An 18,556-nucleotide genomic window follows, 5' to 3' on the forward strand; every position below is an offset into this window, starting at 1 on the left:
ACCTTCAGCTGTATTAGCCCCAACCTCGCACACGAGTTGGAAGCATTCACTCTCCGGAGCACCTCACACCAGACCCCCTCCTCTATAAACTCTCCCAACTCTTCCTCCCACTTTACTTTGATCCCTTCCAGTGGTGCCTTATCCTCTTCCAAAATAGCTCCGTACACCGCTGACACTACCCCCTTCTCCAGTACCCCTGTCGTCAGCACCTCCTCCAGCAATGTGGAGGCCGGCTCCACCGGGAAGCTCTGTATCTCCTTCCTGGCAAAATCTAGAACCTGCAAGTAGCTAAACATTTCTCCCTGCTCCAGCCCATACTTTGCTTCCAGCTCCTTCAATCCTGCAAACCGACCCCTAAGAAACAAATCTTTTAACGTCTTAATCCCCTTCTCTTCCCATTTCAGAAAATTTCCATCCCACCTCATGGCTCAAATCTGTGGTTCCCCCGAATCGGCATTTCCCTTGACCCTGCCCCAACCCAAAGTGTCGGCGAAACTGCCTCCAAATTCTCAATGAAGCTATTATTACCGGACTCCCTGAGTATTTCCCCAGAGCTATCGGGAGCGGTGCTGTTTCTAGTGCTTTCAGTCCCGACCCCCTGAACAATCTCTCCTGCATTCTGACCCACTGGGAATCAACCCCTCTGACCCAGCTCCGCATCTTCTCCACATTCGCCGCCCAGTAATAGTACATCAGGTTCGGGAGACCCGGAGACCCTGCCTGCCTTCCCCTCTGTAGCACCACCTTTCTCACTCTGGCCACCTTCTCTTCCAAAATGAACGAGGTAATCCTTCCCTCAATCTCCCTGAAAAAAGCCTTTGGCCGGAAAATCGGTAGGCATTGAAAAATAAACAGAAATCGCGGCAACACGTTCATTTTAACCGCCTGTACCCGACCCGCCAGTGACAGAGGGAGACCACCCCACCTTGCCAGATAGGCTTTCACTCTCCCCACCAAACTAGAGATGTTGTATCTGTGAAGCATCCCCCACTCCCGGACAACCTGCATCCCCAGATACCTAAAGCGAGTCCCTGCCCTACGGAATGGCAGCCCCCCCAACCCTTCCCCCACCCCCGGCCGAGACACCACAAAATATTCCCACTCTTGTCCAGGTTCAGCTTGTCCCCATAGAAAGACCCAAATACTCGCAGTAGTATTCCCCTATCGACAGACTCGGTTCCGACATGTATAACAGCAAGTCGTCGGCATATAAGGACACACTAAGCTCTATTCTCCCCCCCCCCCCCCCCCCAACCCCCCGCACTATTCCTTTCCATGCTCCCGAACTTCTTAATGTGATGGCCAACGGCTCAATCGCAAGCGCAAACAGCAGGGGGGACATAGGACATCCCTGCCTCTTTCCACGGTGGAGAGAAAAGTATCTCGAGCTGATATTGTTTGTGCGGACACTCGCCTTCGGCTCCTTATATAGTAGCTTTACCCAGTTCACAAATCTTGGTCCAATCCCAAACCGCTCCAGAACTGCCATCAAGTATCCCCATTCCACCCGGTCAAACGCCTTCTCGGTGTCCAATGCCACAACCACCTCTGTGTCCTTCCCCTCCGCTGGTGCCATAACGACGTTCAAAACCCTCCTAATGTTCGAAAAAAGCTGCCTCCCTCTCATGAACCCTATCTGATATTCACCTATCACCTTCGGGAGGCACTCCTCCAGCCTACCCACCACCACCTTCGTCAATACTTTTGTGTCCACATTCAGAAGTGATATGGGCCTATACGACCCACACTCCGTCGGATCCTTATCTTTTTTTAGCAACAGTAAATTGATTCCTGCCCCAAGGTTTGTGGAAACACCCCCTTCCTTATCGCCTCTTCAAACATCCCCACCATCAGGGGTGCCAGCTTATCCTTGAATTTTTTATAATATTCCACCGGAAACCCATCCGGTCCTGCCACCTTCCCCAACTGCATCCTCCCAATCGCATCCTTTATCTCCTGCTCCACTATTGCTCCTTCTAATGTAGCCCTGGCCCCCTCCCCTAACCTCGGGTACTCCAACCCATCTAGAAATTCCTGCATCTCACGGTCTCCCCCAGGTGGCTCTGACCTGTACAACCTCTCATAAAACTCCTCAAAAACCTTGTTAATCAGCTCCGGAGCCACCACCAACTTCCCTGCCCTCTCCCTCACCTGAAGAATTTTCCTTGCCACTGCCTTCCTTCGGAGCTGACCTGCTAACATACCCAATTTAATCTCCATGTTCATAAACTGCACCCCTTGCTAGTCTCAGTTGGCACACCGCCTTCCTGGTAGACAGTAGGTCGAAGCTTGCCTGTAGTTCCTTCCTCTTTTCCAGCTTCGCTGGGTCCCCATCTTCTGCATAACTCCTATCTACCTCCAACATCTCATCTATTACCCTCTGCCGCTCCAACCTCTCCTCTTTGTCCACCCTGGCTCCCCAAAAGCCCCACATCCAATTTCCACCCCGGCCTCTGTGCTACCCCCTTCTCCAGTACCATATCCACCCAATGTGGCGTGTGATCTGATACTGCAATTGCCGAGTATTCCGACCCCTTAACCCCAGCCAGCAAAGCCTTCCCCACCACAAAGAAGTCGATCCGCGAGTAGGCGACTAGGGGCTTTTCACAGTAACTTCATTGAAGCCTACTCGTGACAATAAGCGATTATTATTATTTACTTTATAAAAATAATTTTTATTCAAATTTTCACATTTTCACAAAAAAGAAAACAATAACAGAAAATTCTAAGAACAAAAAAAAAACAAAAAACAGAACCCCCCCCCCCGTCAATACAAAAGAGAAACAATAAATTAACGCCCGCCATTGGCAAAAAACAGATATTCAACCCAAAACAAAAACAAAGAGACCCCCCCCGGGTTGCTGCTGCTGCTGACCTTTTGTTTTTACAGTTCTGCCAGGAGATCTAGGAATGGTTGCCATCTCCTGAAAAACCCCTGCACTGACCCCCTTAGGGCAAATTTCACCCTCTCCAATTTAATAAACCCCGCCATATCGTTGACCCAGGCCTCCACGCTTGGGGGCCTCGCATCCTTCCACTGAAGAAGAATCCTCCGCCGGGCTACTAGGGACGCAAAGGCCAGAACACCGGCCTCTTTTGCCTCCTGCACTCCCGGCTCCACTGCAATCCCAAACATTGCGAGCCCCCAGCCTGGTTTGACCCTGGATCCTATCACCCTCGATACCGTCCTTGCTACACCCTTCCAAAGTTCCCCCAGCGCTGGGTATGCCCAGAACATGTGGACATGGTTTGCTGGGCTCCCTGAGCACCTAATACACCTGTCCCTGGTCCCAAAAAACCGGCTCATCCTTGTCCGGGTCATATGAGCCCTATGCAGTACCTTAAACTGTATGAGGCTAAGCCCCGCACACGAAGAGGAGTAGTTCACCCTTTCTAGGGCATCCGCCCACGTCCCCTCCTCAATCTCCTCACCCAGCTCCTTCTCCCATTTATCTTTCAGCTCCTCCACCGAGGCCTCGTCTACCTCCTGCATCACCTGGTATACTTCCGAGATCCTCCCCTCTCCAACCGATACCCCCGAGAGCACCCTGTCCTGGACCCCACGCGGCAGCAGCAGGGGGAACCCCGCCACCTGCCGCCTGACAAACGCTCTTACTTGCATGTACCTAAAGGTGTTCCCCGGGGGGAGCCTGAACTTCCCTTCCAGCTCACCCAGGCTCGCAAACTTCCCGTCTATGAACAGGTCCCCCAGCCTCCTGACACCTGCCAATCAGGAACCTGTCATCAATTCTCCCCGGAACAAACCGGTGGTTCCCCCGTATCGGGGACCCCATTGAGGCCCCCACCTCCTCCCTGTGCCGCCTCCATTGCCCCCAAATCTTGAGGGTAGCTGCCACCACCGGGCTCGTGGTATACCTCGTCGGAGGGAGCGGCAGCGGCGCAGCGATTATTATTATTATCATGTGGGTGGGCCAATGTGTCACCACCTCTGGATTGGATTGGATTGGATTTGGATTGGATTTTGTTTATTGTCCCGTGTACCGAGATACAGTGAAATGTATTTTTCTGTGAGCAGCTCAACAGATCATTAAGTACATGAAAAGAAAATAAATTAAAAAGAAAATACATAATAGAGCAACACAAGGTACACAATGTAACCAGATAACACCGGCAATGGATGAAGCATACAGGGGTGTAGTGTTGATGAGGTCAGTCCATAAGAGGGACCATAAGAGGATGCTTTCTTTGGCAGATCTTGCCACAGGTGGGGTAGAACCAGCAGTGGTTATGACCCCAACAGTGAAAGGTAGACAACGCCGTTGCTGATGGACAGGAACCTCTCCCCTGAGGCCAAAGACTGGCAGGCGGTTGGCCAGTGAACTGCTCCCCAAACAGAGCTACAGGGAACGGCAAACTGCCCAGTGGACAAATGGCCAGGCAATTCTTAATTTTCTAAAAGTTCAAACCTCTTCAGAGGGCGCCTCAAGGTGGAGATTCACTCGACGGCAGCGGTGCTCAGTTAGATTGTTGCCAGCAGGTGCACAACCGGGACCTGGAAATGGACCCGACCCACAATTATTTTTAAAGCGGGCGAGGTCCCACCCATTATGTCTCAGAGAGCCCAAGAATTGAACCACTGCTTGGGCGACATCTCGGAAGAAGAGCTGTAAAGCACTTTGGCTGGGAATTTCCACGCCCTCACCCTCCCCCACCCCACCAATGTGGCGGGAAACCCACTGCAGGGTGATATGTAATATCTTGCTGGCGGAAATGGCGGGAAGATCCCGAGCTTCCATAACCTCTCTTTTTTTCAGCCACGTGTATTTCTTTGATAACAAATATCACTGTCAAAGTAAAACTAACTGAGGTCCATCTGTTAATTGAGAAAATACCATTGCCATCATTCTCCAATAGACGGCCCCTGAGGCTAAAACATCTCCTACTTAATTCCTGTACGTCTGTGATGGGCAACCTCTGACCAGGGGGCCACATCAGGGTTCTGATTGCGGCCCATCAGACATTTTGTTGACTGGTGCCCACGTGCAGGGTTGCCCCATTCTGTTGTAATCCGTCCACATAGTTTTTTTCCTGACTGAAATAACACACATGTAAAGCAAGAGGAAGTGAAGTGAGGTGTGTGCTGATTGCTCACAACATTGACTGTGAGAGCCGTGCGTTCAAAGTGTAAATATTTGTTTTGTTTTTATCATTTGTAGTTGATGATAATTCCATTAATATATAACTGATTCAGCATTTTCTGTAACTCATTGTGAAATATTTGGCTTGGATTAAAATGTATTTAGTCTTATGTAGTGATCTTTACATGGGTATGCACTGAAGGGGCTGATGGGTAATGGAAAGACCACAAGGGGGGCACTGGCGTGTATAAAGGGAGAAGCAAGCAGCCCTCTGGGCTGTTGGGTGGATTAGATTGTGAGGAGAACAGAGCCAGAGATTTACCTCAGGGCTGCTAGTGTGATCAGGCCTAGTTGTAGTGTATAGTAAAGTTGTAATCTTTCTTAAAGTAAGAACTCACGCAGTTATTTAAGTTGTGTTGCTCAATAAACCTTCTGTAAAACTTCTGGATGACTTCTAGCCTTCTTCCAAAGCCTCTACTGTAACCGAATTAAGAAGCACAGATTACCTGCCTTACATGTAACAAAGCATGGTACCAGATTGGCTTTAATCGGACAGTGCTATATAGATTAGGTCAGAGACCAGAAAGAACCAAAACAAGCAGCAAAAGTAGCCGGCCGGTCGCTCAACTGTGGAAGACTTTGCAGCATTTTTATTCCAAACAACCTACCGAAGCGATGGACCACACGCCACTTCCAGAGTTACTGAAAACTATAATGGTAATTGGAAAATGTATAAACAGCAGCTTCAAATATACATGGCAGCTACTGCCTTAAACAAAACATCTTATTCATGGGGTCATGGTTCGTGAACAAACCCAATTTCAATCTTGTGGCCCACTGAGATGAAGGAGGGCCACTCATGCAGCCCACTCACTAGCCTAGTTTGCCCATCACTGCTGTACATTGAGCAAAGCGCAAAGTACTGACAGTCAAATCTTACAACGGATAATTTAAACGCAGATAAGTATTTCAAGAATGACTTAATTCTATAAGTTACAACCTAGACTAGGAAAGTTAATGACTCCAACTTTATCTTTTTCTAATCAGTTCTGTGCCTGAGAATGCAGACTATCTCTGCCGAGATTTGCCCAGTGCTCTTGAATTGGGTTCAGTCCCTCCCCTGAGTGACGAGATTGAAACAATATGGGTTATAGGAGGCGTCAAACCCTTTGAGGTAACAATATGAAAAAACAATTACAATCATTTAATGTTTATCAGATCAGCTTGTGTCAGTGTTCCGCAATTTAGCTGCTCTCCTGTTGGTTAGGGGAGATGTGGGCTTTGCATTGACACCAGTTCCTGGCGTCTTCTCCAGACAGCCTGCTATCTACAGGAGGAACCGACAGACTCTGGTGATGAGCCAGTCTGTTCTCACTCGAACTAGCCTCCTATTCTGCAACGTTGTGTATTCCTTCAGCTTTACACTCAGTGTAGATCTATATTAAAGGCCAAAGCCTGGGTGTGCAGGGCACAACTTAAACATTTGCAGACAACACAGAACTTGGAAGTGTTGTGAACTGTGACGCGGATAGTGATAGACTTCAAGAGGACACAGACAGGCTGGGTGAATAGACGGACAGTGAAATGATTCATTTTTGGTCAGAAAGATTGAGAGAAGGCAATAAAAAAATTAAGGATTTAAGCAGGGATTGGATTGGATTGGATTTGCTTATTGTCACGTGTACCCAGGTACAGTGAAAAGTATTTTTCTGCGAACAGCTCAATAGATCAACAGATCATTCGGTACATGGGAAGAAAAGGGAATGAAAGAAAATACATAATAGGGCAACACAAGGCATACAATGTAGCTACATAAGCACCGGCATCGGATGAACCATACAGGGTGTAGTGTTAATGTGGTCAGTCCATAAGAGGGTCATTTAGGAGTTTGGTAACAGCGGGGAAGAAGCTGTTTTTGAGTCTATTCGTGCGTGTTCTCAGACTTCTGTATCTCCTATCCGATGGAAGAAGTTGGAAGAGTGAGTAAGCCGGGTGGGAGGGGTCTTTGATTATGCTGCCCGCTTTCCCCAGGCAGCGGGAGGTGTAGATGGAGTCAATGGATGGGATGCAGGTTCATGTGATGGACTGGGCGGTGTTCACGACTCTCTGAAGTTTCTTGCGGTCCTGGGCCGAGCAGTTGCCACACCAGGCTGTGATGCAGCCACATTGGATGATTTCTATGGTGCATCTGTACAAGTTGGTAAGAGTTAATGTGAACATGCTGAATTTCCTTAGTTTCCTGAGGAAGTATAGGCGCTGTTCTGCTTTCTTGGTGGTAGCGTCGACGTGGGTGGACAGGTTGAGAAAGTGGTTAATAAGGCATATTGAATCCTGGGCTTTCTAAAGAGAGGCGTAGAGTACAAAAGCAAGGGGGTTATGATGAACCTTTATAAAACTCTGGTACAATCTCAGCTGAAGTATTGGATCCAGTTCTGGGTGCTGTACTTCAGGAAGGAGATGAAGATAATAATAATATAATAATAATAATAATAATTGCTTATTGTCACAAGTAGGCTTCAATGAAGTTACTGTGAAAAGCCCCTAGTCGCCACATTACGGCGCCTGTTCGAGGAGGCCGAAGATATTACAGAAGATATAGAAATAATTCAGAAGAATGAGGGACTTCAGTTATGAAAGTGGATTGAAGAAGCTGAGGAGATTTGCCAGAGGTTTTCAAATCAATGAGGGGTCTTCTGGATGGGGTAGACAGAAACTGTTCCCATTGGCAGAAGAGTCTAGAACCCGAGGACACTGATTTAAGTTAATTCGCAAAAGAATCAACGACAACATGAGGAAAACATTTTTTACTCAGTGAGTGGTTAGGATCTGAATGTATTACCTGAGAGTGTGACGTAAAAAAAGGCACCTGGATGATTGACGAGAAAATACTTCCACGGGTACGTGGAAAGGTGAGAGGGTGGGACTAACTGAGGAGCTCATACAGTGAGGCAGCCTGGGCAAGACTGGCTACAGCACAGGCGGTCATTTTGTCTTGATTCTAAATGCAATGTCCACCAAACCTCAACCAAAGATACTCTGGTGGAACAAAACAGAGCCTCAAGGAAATTTCCAATGTTGCACTGTTCAGTCAACTTCCCCCTCACATTGCAATATACCCCCCCCCCTCGCCCCAAGACCATGATCTCCTGGGGAGAGGTGATGATATAAAGGATAAAAAAAGTTTGAGGGGGGGAGAATATGTGGGAAGCTCCACTCTAACACCATCCCTCCTTTAACATGTCTTACCCCACCCCACCAAGGGTTTGGTACGTTTCGGCGTGGCCAGTTCGGCGTGGCCGATTCGGCGTGGCCAGTTCGGCGTAGCTGATTCGACGGAGGAATTTTTCGGCGGAGGGACGTTTCGGCGTCAAATTAGTTATAGTCGCAAAATGTTTGTGCAGCCCATTTCTTGTATCTTTTCCTTCCAGCCGCCTCAGATATCGTGTTTGTGCACCAAACCGGGTCTCTTAAAGAAAGGCACCAACATTAAACCAGTTCGCCAGTGATCTACACTGCTGTCTGACTTTACACAGCCGGTGTTACTGAAGATATCGTGTTTGTGCACCAAGCCGGGTCTCTTAAAGAAAGCCGGTGTTACTGAAAGTATTGAAGCAGCTGCCCAGTGATGTACACTGCTGTCTGACTTAACACATTGTAGATCACTTTCTTTAAGAGACCCGGCTTGGTGCACAAACACGATACCTTCAGTAACACCGGCTGTGTAAAGTCAGACCCGGTTTGGTGCACAAACACGATATCTTCAGTAACACCGGCTGTGTAAAGTCACAATATCTTCAGTAACACCGGCTGTGTAAAGTCACAATATCTTCAGTAACACCGGCTGTGTAAAGTCACAATATCTTCAGTAACACCGGCTGTGTAAAGTCACAATATCTTCAGTAACACCGGCTGTGTAAAGTCAGACCCGGTTTGGTGCACAAACACGATATCTGAGGCGGCTGGAAGGAAAAGATGCAAGAAATGGGCTGCACAAACATTTTGCGACTATAACTAATTTGACGTCCCTCCGCCGAAAAACTCCTCCGCCGAATCGGCCACGCCGAAACGTCCCATTCCAATCGGCTACGCCGAACTGGCCCCGCCGAATCGGCCACGCCGAACTGGCCACGCCGAAACGTCCCATCCCCCCACCAACACCCCACACTTGGGAACCAAAGCAAATCAAGATAATCATTGTCTCCCTCTAGTACTAGTGTGTATCTGGTGCACATTTTGCTTTCAGACAGCACTGACCTTTATTCTGCTATTGACACCTACTCTGACCCGATGTTTTGGTCCTTTAAAGCTACCATTCCAAGTCTGTTTTGCTCCATGGCATCTTTGTAATTCAATCTCCCTTGTTTTTTTACTTCACCTGACCCTGACTCTTCCCCCCCCCCTCCTTTACGACAACATAAAATTAATTGCATTTCTGTGTTGCTCCAGTTCTGAAGAACCATAAGAACTCGAAACCTTAACTCTGTTTCTCTCTCCACAGATGAGCCACACCTGCTGAATTTATCCAGCATTTTCTGTTTTTATTTCAAATCTCCAGCATCTGCAGTATTTACTTTTTAATCAGGATCACTGTTCTGGCCCTGCCAATTCTGCAGCACAAACCTCTGCCCCAAACCCCACCCCCAGCTAGAAACTAGTTGAGCTGTTTTGCACAATAGGATTTTGCACAATACAATTCTACATTTTGTATTGTGCAGTGAGCTGTCCTAGTTTTCTTTACAACATCAGATGATGAGGATTACTTGTTTTCTGCTGTATAATCACAAACTAATGGCGGGTTAGTTTTAAGCAGGCAATTTTACTGGAGTCAAGTTGAGAAATGAACGAAATCACAGCATTTTATTTGAACATCAGCATGAGTGTTCCAACCAGTTCACATTTCCAGTAACTGAATAGGAAAATTATGTGAAATAAAGTTTATATATATATTTTCAAATCTCCATTGTAAAGAGCCCAGCAGTTATTATCCTGTGAGTCACAATGATCAATTTTCTGTTTCTGTTCACAGGAGGCCTTGAAACATCCAAACTGTGACCAGCTTAATCTCACAAATATCATGGATAAATTCAACGCTGAAACTTTCTTCCCAGAATTTGACCGGGTGACATTCAAGCTGCTTGATGAGTAAGAATTAAAATCTTTCCAGGAACGGCATGCAGCGCAGTGGTTAGCACTGCAGCCTCATGGCGCCGAGGAGCCAGGTTCAATCCCAGCCCTGGGTCACTGCCTGTGTGGAGTTTGCACATTCTCCTCCACAGCTCAAAGATGTGCTGGCTAGGTGGATTGGCCATGCTAAATTGCCCCTTAATTGGAAAAAAAAAAAGAATTGGGTACACTAAATTTATAAAAAAATAAATCTTTCCTTTTGCTTTACCAGAAGGAAAAGAAAAGTGAATCTGGAACAGGGACGCAGTTGTCAACTGGGAGTGGAGCCCACTTGAAAATAGTTGAGTCCAGTTAATGGGCAGTTGGCTTTTCCCAGTTGCAAGCTGTTGCCGATTGGGAATAATCGTTGCCCAGTCGGCTTTTCCAGTTAGCAAAAAACAGTTGTCAACCGTTTTCTCCCGCTTATCTTGGCTGAGAGCAACGTTTGAAAGGTAATTAGAATTACAACAAACCCGCCCCTAGAAAGGAATTCCTTGTATATCCTCAACATCATCATATGGGTGCGGTTTTGAAAAAAAAATAGTGGAGTAAGACACTGGCTGTAGCTGTAAGTTTCAAACATTTATTGGGGAAAAGGTGAAATCTGAGCTTAGACCTTGGGTGGGATTCTCCAGCCGCGCCTGCCCAGTGACTGGAAATTCCCGCCCGAGGTCAATTGACCTTTGCATGGTTCGCGTCCCGCCCGTGGAATTCGGCCCCTTGTTTCAGATTCCAGCATCTGCAGTAATTTGATTTTATCTTAAATAAATCCCATATGCTTTAATTTAAAATAAATGAATTCCTAATCTCATAAAAAGGAAATATCTAGTTGACCTACCCATAGCATGATGGTAGAAAACTAATGATCATGAAACTGACACGAGCTATGTTTAGGCTTTTATTGAAAAATACAAATTAAATGATACATAACTAAAGAAACACTTCCTTTACAACATTTAAATACACTAATTTACCTCCAGGAAATGTTACTTCCTGTTCAGGTCCTGAATCTTGTCTTAGATGTAGATGTGCTGTGTGCAGTGTCCCAGGCAGGATGCTCAACCCTTATGAAATAATGTAAGATACACTTCAGCCAGGAGCGTGGAGGTGCTGGGTGCTGGTAACTGTGAGATTAGAGGATGTGAGAGTGGATGGGGAGTGCGGTTTTAACCTAAGAGGAGGTGAGGAGAGGATCTTGCGACCATAATAGGCATGGCGGGGGTTAAAATCAACAAAAACTTGCAAATTATCTTGTTGAATCTGAACATTATCATCTCTCTGCTGGCTAACTCACACACTTGCAGTCCCATTTGAATTACTGAAACCCATCGTGAAAGCTCCCACATAATGTCCTAGAAATACCAGGCAGAGGGTGTCTATTAAGTGACAAAATAAGGGACAATGCCTTCATTGTACAGATTTCTTTAGCGATCGGGAAAGGGAACTGAGGGTGATGTGTTTACAAATGTGCAGATGGAATTTAACATATAATGAATGAACTTTAGGAGAGGCTGGAACACATTGATGGGTGATGCTAACACTGTAGGAGAACATTGTATAAAACATAGGGGAGACTGAGCCAAGTTGCCTAGCTGTGGATATCCAGCACAGTACTCTCAAAGCATTTTGTCGTGCCCTCACCAGGATAGACAAAGAATACCAAATGTCAAAGTATACAACAATTTATACTGAGTGAGAATAGGGTGCTAATTGGCTGGCATGTGAACTCTGCTCCTCGAATACCGTATCCAGACAGGACTGGAGCATATTGGAAACAGCTCATTCCTGGGGGCAGGATGTGGGTGGGGAGAATGAGGTTGGTACTCTGTTAAGGGGGAGGAAATTTGGTTCAAGTTTGAAAGGATTTAATTTAGGCAGGACACAAAATGGCTAAACCCAATGCTGGCGCAGAATGAGGGAGGCAATGGAATATGGGTACTATCATGTGTGTGTCTCTTTAAGAAAGGATTTTGTCTTATCACATGGCTTTAGTGATGCTATTTTGTGGTGGAGCTGGGCTGTGGCTGTGAGGTGTTTGGGGTTTTAGTTTCAGTTTGGACTCAGAAAGAGAAAAGACGTGTTTTGCCTGTTTCTCTCTATTTTCATTTTCTAAATTGTTCCAGTACAAAACATTGGTTGTGGTTACCTGCTTTGATAACTAAAATATATAATTTGCTTTCTGGAAGGAGTTTGAATCTGCTGGTTGTGACTGGATCAGACCCTTAGAGAAAGGACGAGCCCCATTCAAGTGAGAATACAGTGTGCTAGGCCACTCCCTTGAATACGGGTTTTTGATTTATTGGATTTTATTACTGAATTGGAACAGTTAAAGGGGGAATTCATTTTTTAAAAAAAATAATTTTTATTGAAATTTTTGAAACATGTATAACAACAAAACAATAATAATAACAATAATAAACACCCCCCGGACCCGTAATAATGCCTATAACGAGCCCCCCCCCACTCCCCCCAAATCCGATGAACAATAAATTAAATTTACATAAACAATACCCCCCTGAACCCCCCCCCCCCTTCCCCCCCGGGTTGCCGCTGCTGCTGACCTAGTTCCCTATTGTTGAGCCAGAAAGTCGAGGAAAGGCTGCCACCGCCTAAACAACCCTTGTACCGACCCCCTCAGGGCGAATTTGACCTTCTCCAGCTTAATGAATCCCGCCATGTCATTAATCCAGGTCTCCACACTTGGGGGTCTCGCATCTTTTCATTGCAACAAGATCCTCCGCCGGGCTACTAGGGACGCAAAGGCCAAAATACCGGCCTCTTTCGCCTCCTGCACTCCCGGCTCCACCCCAACCCCAAATATCGCGAGTCCCCAGCCTGGCTTGACCCTGGCCCTACCACCCTCGACACCAACCTCGCCACCCCCTGCCAGAATTCCCCCAGTGCCGGGCATGCCCAAAACATATGGGCATGGTTCGCTGGGCTCCTCGAACACCTAATGCCCCTGTCCTCACCCCCAAAAACCCTGCTCATCCTCGTCCCGGACATATGAGCCCTATGCAGTACCTTGAACTGGATGAGGCTAAGCCTTGCACATGAAGAGGAGGAGTTCACCCTCTCCAGGGCATTCGCCCATGTCCCCTCCTCAATCTGCTCCCCCAACTCCACTTCCCACTTAGTCTTCAGCTCCTCTACCAACGCATCCTCCACCTCCTGCATCACCTGGTAGATGTCAGACACCTTCCCATCCCTGACCCACACCCCTGAAAGCATCCTATCCCTTACCCCCCGCGGGTGCAGCAAAGGGAACCCCTCCACCTGCCGCCTAGCAAACGCCTTGACCTGAAGGTACCTAAACATATTACCTGGGGGGAGCTCAAACTTCTCCTCCAGCTCACCCAGGCTCGCAAACCTCCCATCAATGAACAGGTCTCCCAACTTCCTTATGCCCGCCCTGTGCCACTCCAGGAACCCGCCATCAATGTTCACTGGGACAAACCGGTGGTTCCCCCGCAGCGGGGCCTCCACAGAGCTCCCCACTTCCCCCCTGTGTTGCCTCCACTGCCCCCAAATCTTGAGGGTAACCGCCACCACCGGGCGCGTAGTGTACCTCGTTGGAGGGAACGTCAACGGCACCGTTACCAGTGCCTTCAGGCACCGTTACCATCTCCATCCATTTCCATGCTGCCTCCTCCCCATCCATTACCCACTTGCGTACCATCGAGACATTAGCCGCCCAATAGTACCCAGAGAGGTTGGGCAGCGCCAGCCCCTCTCTATCCCTGCCCCGCTCCAAAAAGACCCTCCTCACCCTCGGAGTCCCGTGCGCCCAAACAAATCCCGTAATGCTGCTGTAAAGGGGGAATTCATTAAGTGTTATACACGGATTACTGTAGCTGTGTAATGTCTTTATGTTTGTAATTGATAAAAGTTCTTGCCATGTGTTTATATATATATGTTAACTATATTCTTAGAATAAATTTTGTTTTGATTAAAGTGACTAGGGAGTCTGATGTATCACACCTGAGGCGAAGTTTTTTGTGCTCATCCTAGCCAAATTCAACATACAGGTTGTAGGTCAGGTGAACTCCATAATATACGTTGGAGTTTCTAAGCCCTGGCCCATAACAGTACTCAATAGTAAAAAGACAAGTCCAGGATTTTAAAAATAAATTTAGTGTACCCAATTCATTTTTTCCAATTAAGGGGCAATTTAGCATGACCAATCCACCTACCCTGCACATCTTTGGGTTGTGGGGGCGAAATCCACGCAAACACGCGGGGAGAATGTGCAAGCTCCACATGGACAGTGTCCCAGAGCCGGGATCGAACCTGGGACCTCGGCGCCCTGAGGCAGCAGGTCTAACCCTCTGCGCCACCTGCTGCCTTTGACAAGTCCAGGATTGATGTTAGGAAGTACTTAAAACCCTAACGTTGAGAATTTCCTGGGGCATCCTCCTGACTTGCTGTGATAACCTTGGTGGAAACCTCAGATACATTGTGTAAAAGGGTTTCCATCCATCTTCTACAGCTGATCAGAGAGAACCTCTGAGGAAACTCCCAGCATTGGTTTCTGTGAATGATTGGGCTGAATGGCCACCCTCTTCTGTATCTCTCTTTTGAGATACTACAGCCGAATCCTCGGTATTCTGTATTACAAGTACAAATTGGCTCTAACTTCAGGTATTGCTCCTCTCTCCTGCCTCCACTCTACTTTCAGTTCAACCATCTTGTCTCTACACTCTGGGTTCCCTCCTTTAAAATGCTTCACCTCTTCGATCATCAAAAATCTCCTTCAAACCTACCTCTTTGATGCTGCAAGTCTGTAAGATGCAAATTAGTGTAAAACTAAATGAGATGCAGCTCTTTCCACAAGAAGTGGGCTTCAGTTTTTCTGGTTATGTTCATAGTCACATGTCTTTGCATTTATCTTTTTGTTTCAATTAGGTATCCTGGAGTTCCAAGTGAAATCCAAGAGGAAAATGGCATCAAATACAAATTCCAAGTTTTCAAAAAGGTTCACAAACAATAAAACTAATTATTGAACTGTGTGTGACTAGTATTGAGGTACAAGTGTGTTAATTTTATGGTGTGTTGAGAGTTTAAGGTTAAAGTGAATGTTAAGGAATCTCTGAGAAAATTCCGATATTTTTTGGAATATTGGATCAGGAGGATCCGAAGGGTGAGTGAGGGAGTGAGTGAGTAATTTTTAAATCTCATTGAACAAAAGGATTGATCTCAAAAAGATCAATTGCCTCTAATATATTTGGGGTGAATTTATACGATTAAATAAAACTATAAAATAGTTACAACTTTGAGGGAGGCCATTCAGCCCATTCTGCATGTACTGAGCAATTTGCCTAATTCCATTCCTCTGTCTTTTCCCTGAAGCTGGGGGCCAATGAATTGGCTCAAAAGGCTGTACTCTGCCCTGTAGCAGATAGTGATTGGATCCTGTCCCCGTGGAATGATTTTCAGAGTCCTAAGGAGCTCAGTTTGACTCTTGGAACCACAAGGACTCTCTCTCTTCCATGGTTTCTCCAGAAAGACTGTGAGTGCTGTATTTCTGGAACTGCAGAGAACCTGGATGAATGGATCTACAGGAAAATCATTACAGGCTGTAAACACAGATCAGGACCCTCGGTCTCTCTGCAGAAAGGCTGTGAGTGTTGTGTTTCTGAAACTACAGAGGCCTGAATAAATCTACAGTAAAGCCTTGGACTGGACTGAAAGTAGAGTTTGAAAAGGAGTAAGGTGCTGGAAACAACCATCTGAAACAAAGACTCTTGCCTGTTTACTCATTAATTTTTTTACCCTTTCTTCCCCGCTGTGTCTGTCTTATATATGAGTGTGTAGAGGATGTTGGGGGGGCAAATTAAAACAGGGAATTGGAATTAGATAATAGTTAATCAGTTGTGTTTGCTGCAAATATGCAAGGTATGCAGGTTAGGTGGATTGGCGACGCTAAATTGCCCCTTAGTGTCAAAAAGGTTAGGTGGGGTAACGGGGATAGGGTGGAGGCATGGGCATACGCAGGGTGCTCTTTCCGAGGGCCGTTGCACTCGATTGGCCAAATGGTCTCCTTCTGCACTGTACATTCTATGATATACATATTTAGATAGATAGATAGAGAAATACAGCACAGAACAGGCCCTTCGGCCCACGATGTTGCGCCGAACTTTTGTCCTAGGTTAATCATAGAATTTTGGACAATTTGTCATGGCCAATCCACCCAACCTGCACATCTTTGGACTGTGGGAGGAAACCGGAGTACCCGGAGGAAACCCACGCAGTCACGGGGAGGATGTGCAGACTCCACACAGACAGTGACCCAAGTCGAAATCGAACTTGGGACCCTGGAGCTGTGAAGCAATTGTGCTATCCACAATGCTACCGTGCTGCCCTTAAGAAGTTAACCTACACTCCCTTATTCTACCCTAATCCAAGTACCTATCCAATAGCCGCTTGAAGGTCCATAAATTTTCCGACTCAACTACTACCACAGGCAGTGCATTCCATGCCCCCACTACTCTCTGGGTAAAGAACCTACCTCTGACATCCCCTCTATATCTTCCACCATTTATCTTAAATTTATGTCCCCTTGTAATGGTGTGTTCCACCCGGGGAAAAAGTCTCTGACTGTCTACTCTATCTATTCCCCTGATCATCTTATAAACCTCTATCAAGTCGCCCCTCATCCTTCTCCGTTCTAATGAGAAAAGGCCTAACACCCTCAATCTTTCCTCGTATGACCTACTCTCCATTCCAGGCAACATCCTGGTAAATCTCCTTTGCACCTTTTCCAAAGCTTCCACATCCTTCCTAAAATGAGGTGACCAGAACTGCACACAGTACTCCACATGTGGCCTTACCAAGGTTTTGTACAGCTGCATCATCACCTCACTGCTCTTAAATTCAATCCCTCTGCTAATGAACGCTAGCACACCATAGGCCTTCTTCACAGCTCTATCCACTTGAGTGGCAACTTTCAAAGAACAATGAACATAGACCCCAAGATCTCTCTGCTCCTCCACATTGCCAAGAACCCTACCATTAACCCTGTATTCCGCATTCAGATTTGTCCTTCCAAAATGGACAACCTCACACTTGTCAGGGTTAAACTCCATCTGCCACTTCTCAGCCCAGCTCTGCATTCTATCTATGTCTCTTTGAAGCCGACAACAGCCCTCCTCACTATCCACAACTCCACCAATCTTCGTATCATCTGCAAATTTACTGACCCACCCTTCAACTCCCTCATCCAAGTCGTTAATGAAAATCACAAACAGCAGAGGACCCAGAACTGATCCCTGCGGTACGCCACTGATAACTGGGCTCCAGGCTGAATATTTGCCATCCACCACAACTCTCTGTCTTCTATCGGTTAGCCAGTTTGTTATCCAACTGGCCAAATTTCCCACTATCCCATGCCTCCTTACTTTCTGCATAAGCCTACCATGGGGAACCTTATCAAATGCCTTACTAAAATCCATGTACACTACATCCACTGCTTTACCTTCATCCACATGCTTGGTCACCTCCTCAAAGAATTCAATAAGACTTGTAAGGCAAGACCTACCCCTCACAAATCCGTGCTGACTATCCCTAATCAAGCAATGCCTTTCCAGATGCTCAGAAATCCTATCCCTCAGTACCCTTTCCATTACTTTGCCTACCACCGAAGTAAGACTAACTGGCCTGTAATTCCCAGGGTTATCCCTATTCCCTTTTTTGAACAGGGGCACGACATTCGCCACTCTCCAATCCTCTGGTACCACCCCTGTTGACAGCGAGGACGAAAAGATCATTGCCAACGGCTCTGCAATTTCATTTCTTGCTTCCCAGAGAATCCTTGGATATAACCCGTCAGGCCCGGGGGACTTGTCTATCCTCAAGTTTTTCAAAACGCGCAACACATCTTCCTTCCTGACAAGTATCTCCTCAAGCTTATCAGTCTGCTTCACGCTGTCCTCTCCAACAATATGGCCCCTCTCATTTGTAAATACTGAAGAAAAATACTTGTTCAAGACCTCTCCTATCTCTTCAGACTCAATACACAATCTCCCGCTACTGTCCTTAATCGGACCTACTCTCACTCTAGTCATTCTCATATTTCTCACGTATGTGTAAAAGGCCTTGGGGTTTTCCTTGATCCTACCCGCCAAAGATTTTTCATGCCCTCTCTTAGCTCTCCTAATCCCTTTCTTCAGTTCCCTCCTGGCTATCTTGTATCCCTCCAGCGCCCTGTCTGAACCTTGTTTCTTCAGCCTTACATAAGTCTCCTTCTTCCTCTTAACAAGACATTCAACCTCTCTTGTCAACCATGGTTCCCTCAC

General features: G+C 46.7%; 1 protein-coding gene across 1 annotated transcript in view; it reads left to right on the forward strand.

Moving 5' to 3' along the window:
• zgc:153031 (uncharacterized protein LOC557552 homolog) overlaps nt 1-15,271 on the forward strand; it is a 28,174-nt gene extending 12,903 nt beyond the window's left edge. The window contains exons 4-6 of the mRNA XM_038781277.1: nt 6,147-6,273; nt 10,126-10,241; nt 15,168-15,271. Coding sequence (XP_038637205.1) covers nt 6,147-6,273; nt 10,126-10,241; nt 15,168-15,252 — 328 coding nt within the window. The 3' untranslated portion in view covers nt 15,253-15,271. The remainder of the gene's footprint in view (nt 1-6,146; nt 6,274-10,125; nt 10,242-15,167) is intronic.
• Nucleotides 15,272-18,556: the final 3,285 nt, after the last annotated feature.

Source organism: Scyliorhinus canicula, chromosome 20 (assembly GCF_902713615.1).
Source record: "Scyliorhinus canicula chromosome 20, sScyCan1.1, whole genome shotgun sequence".
In the NCBI taxonomy this organism is placed as follows: Eukaryota; Metazoa; Chordata; class Chondrichthyes; order Carcharhiniformes; family Scyliorhinidae; genus Scyliorhinus; species Scyliorhinus canicula.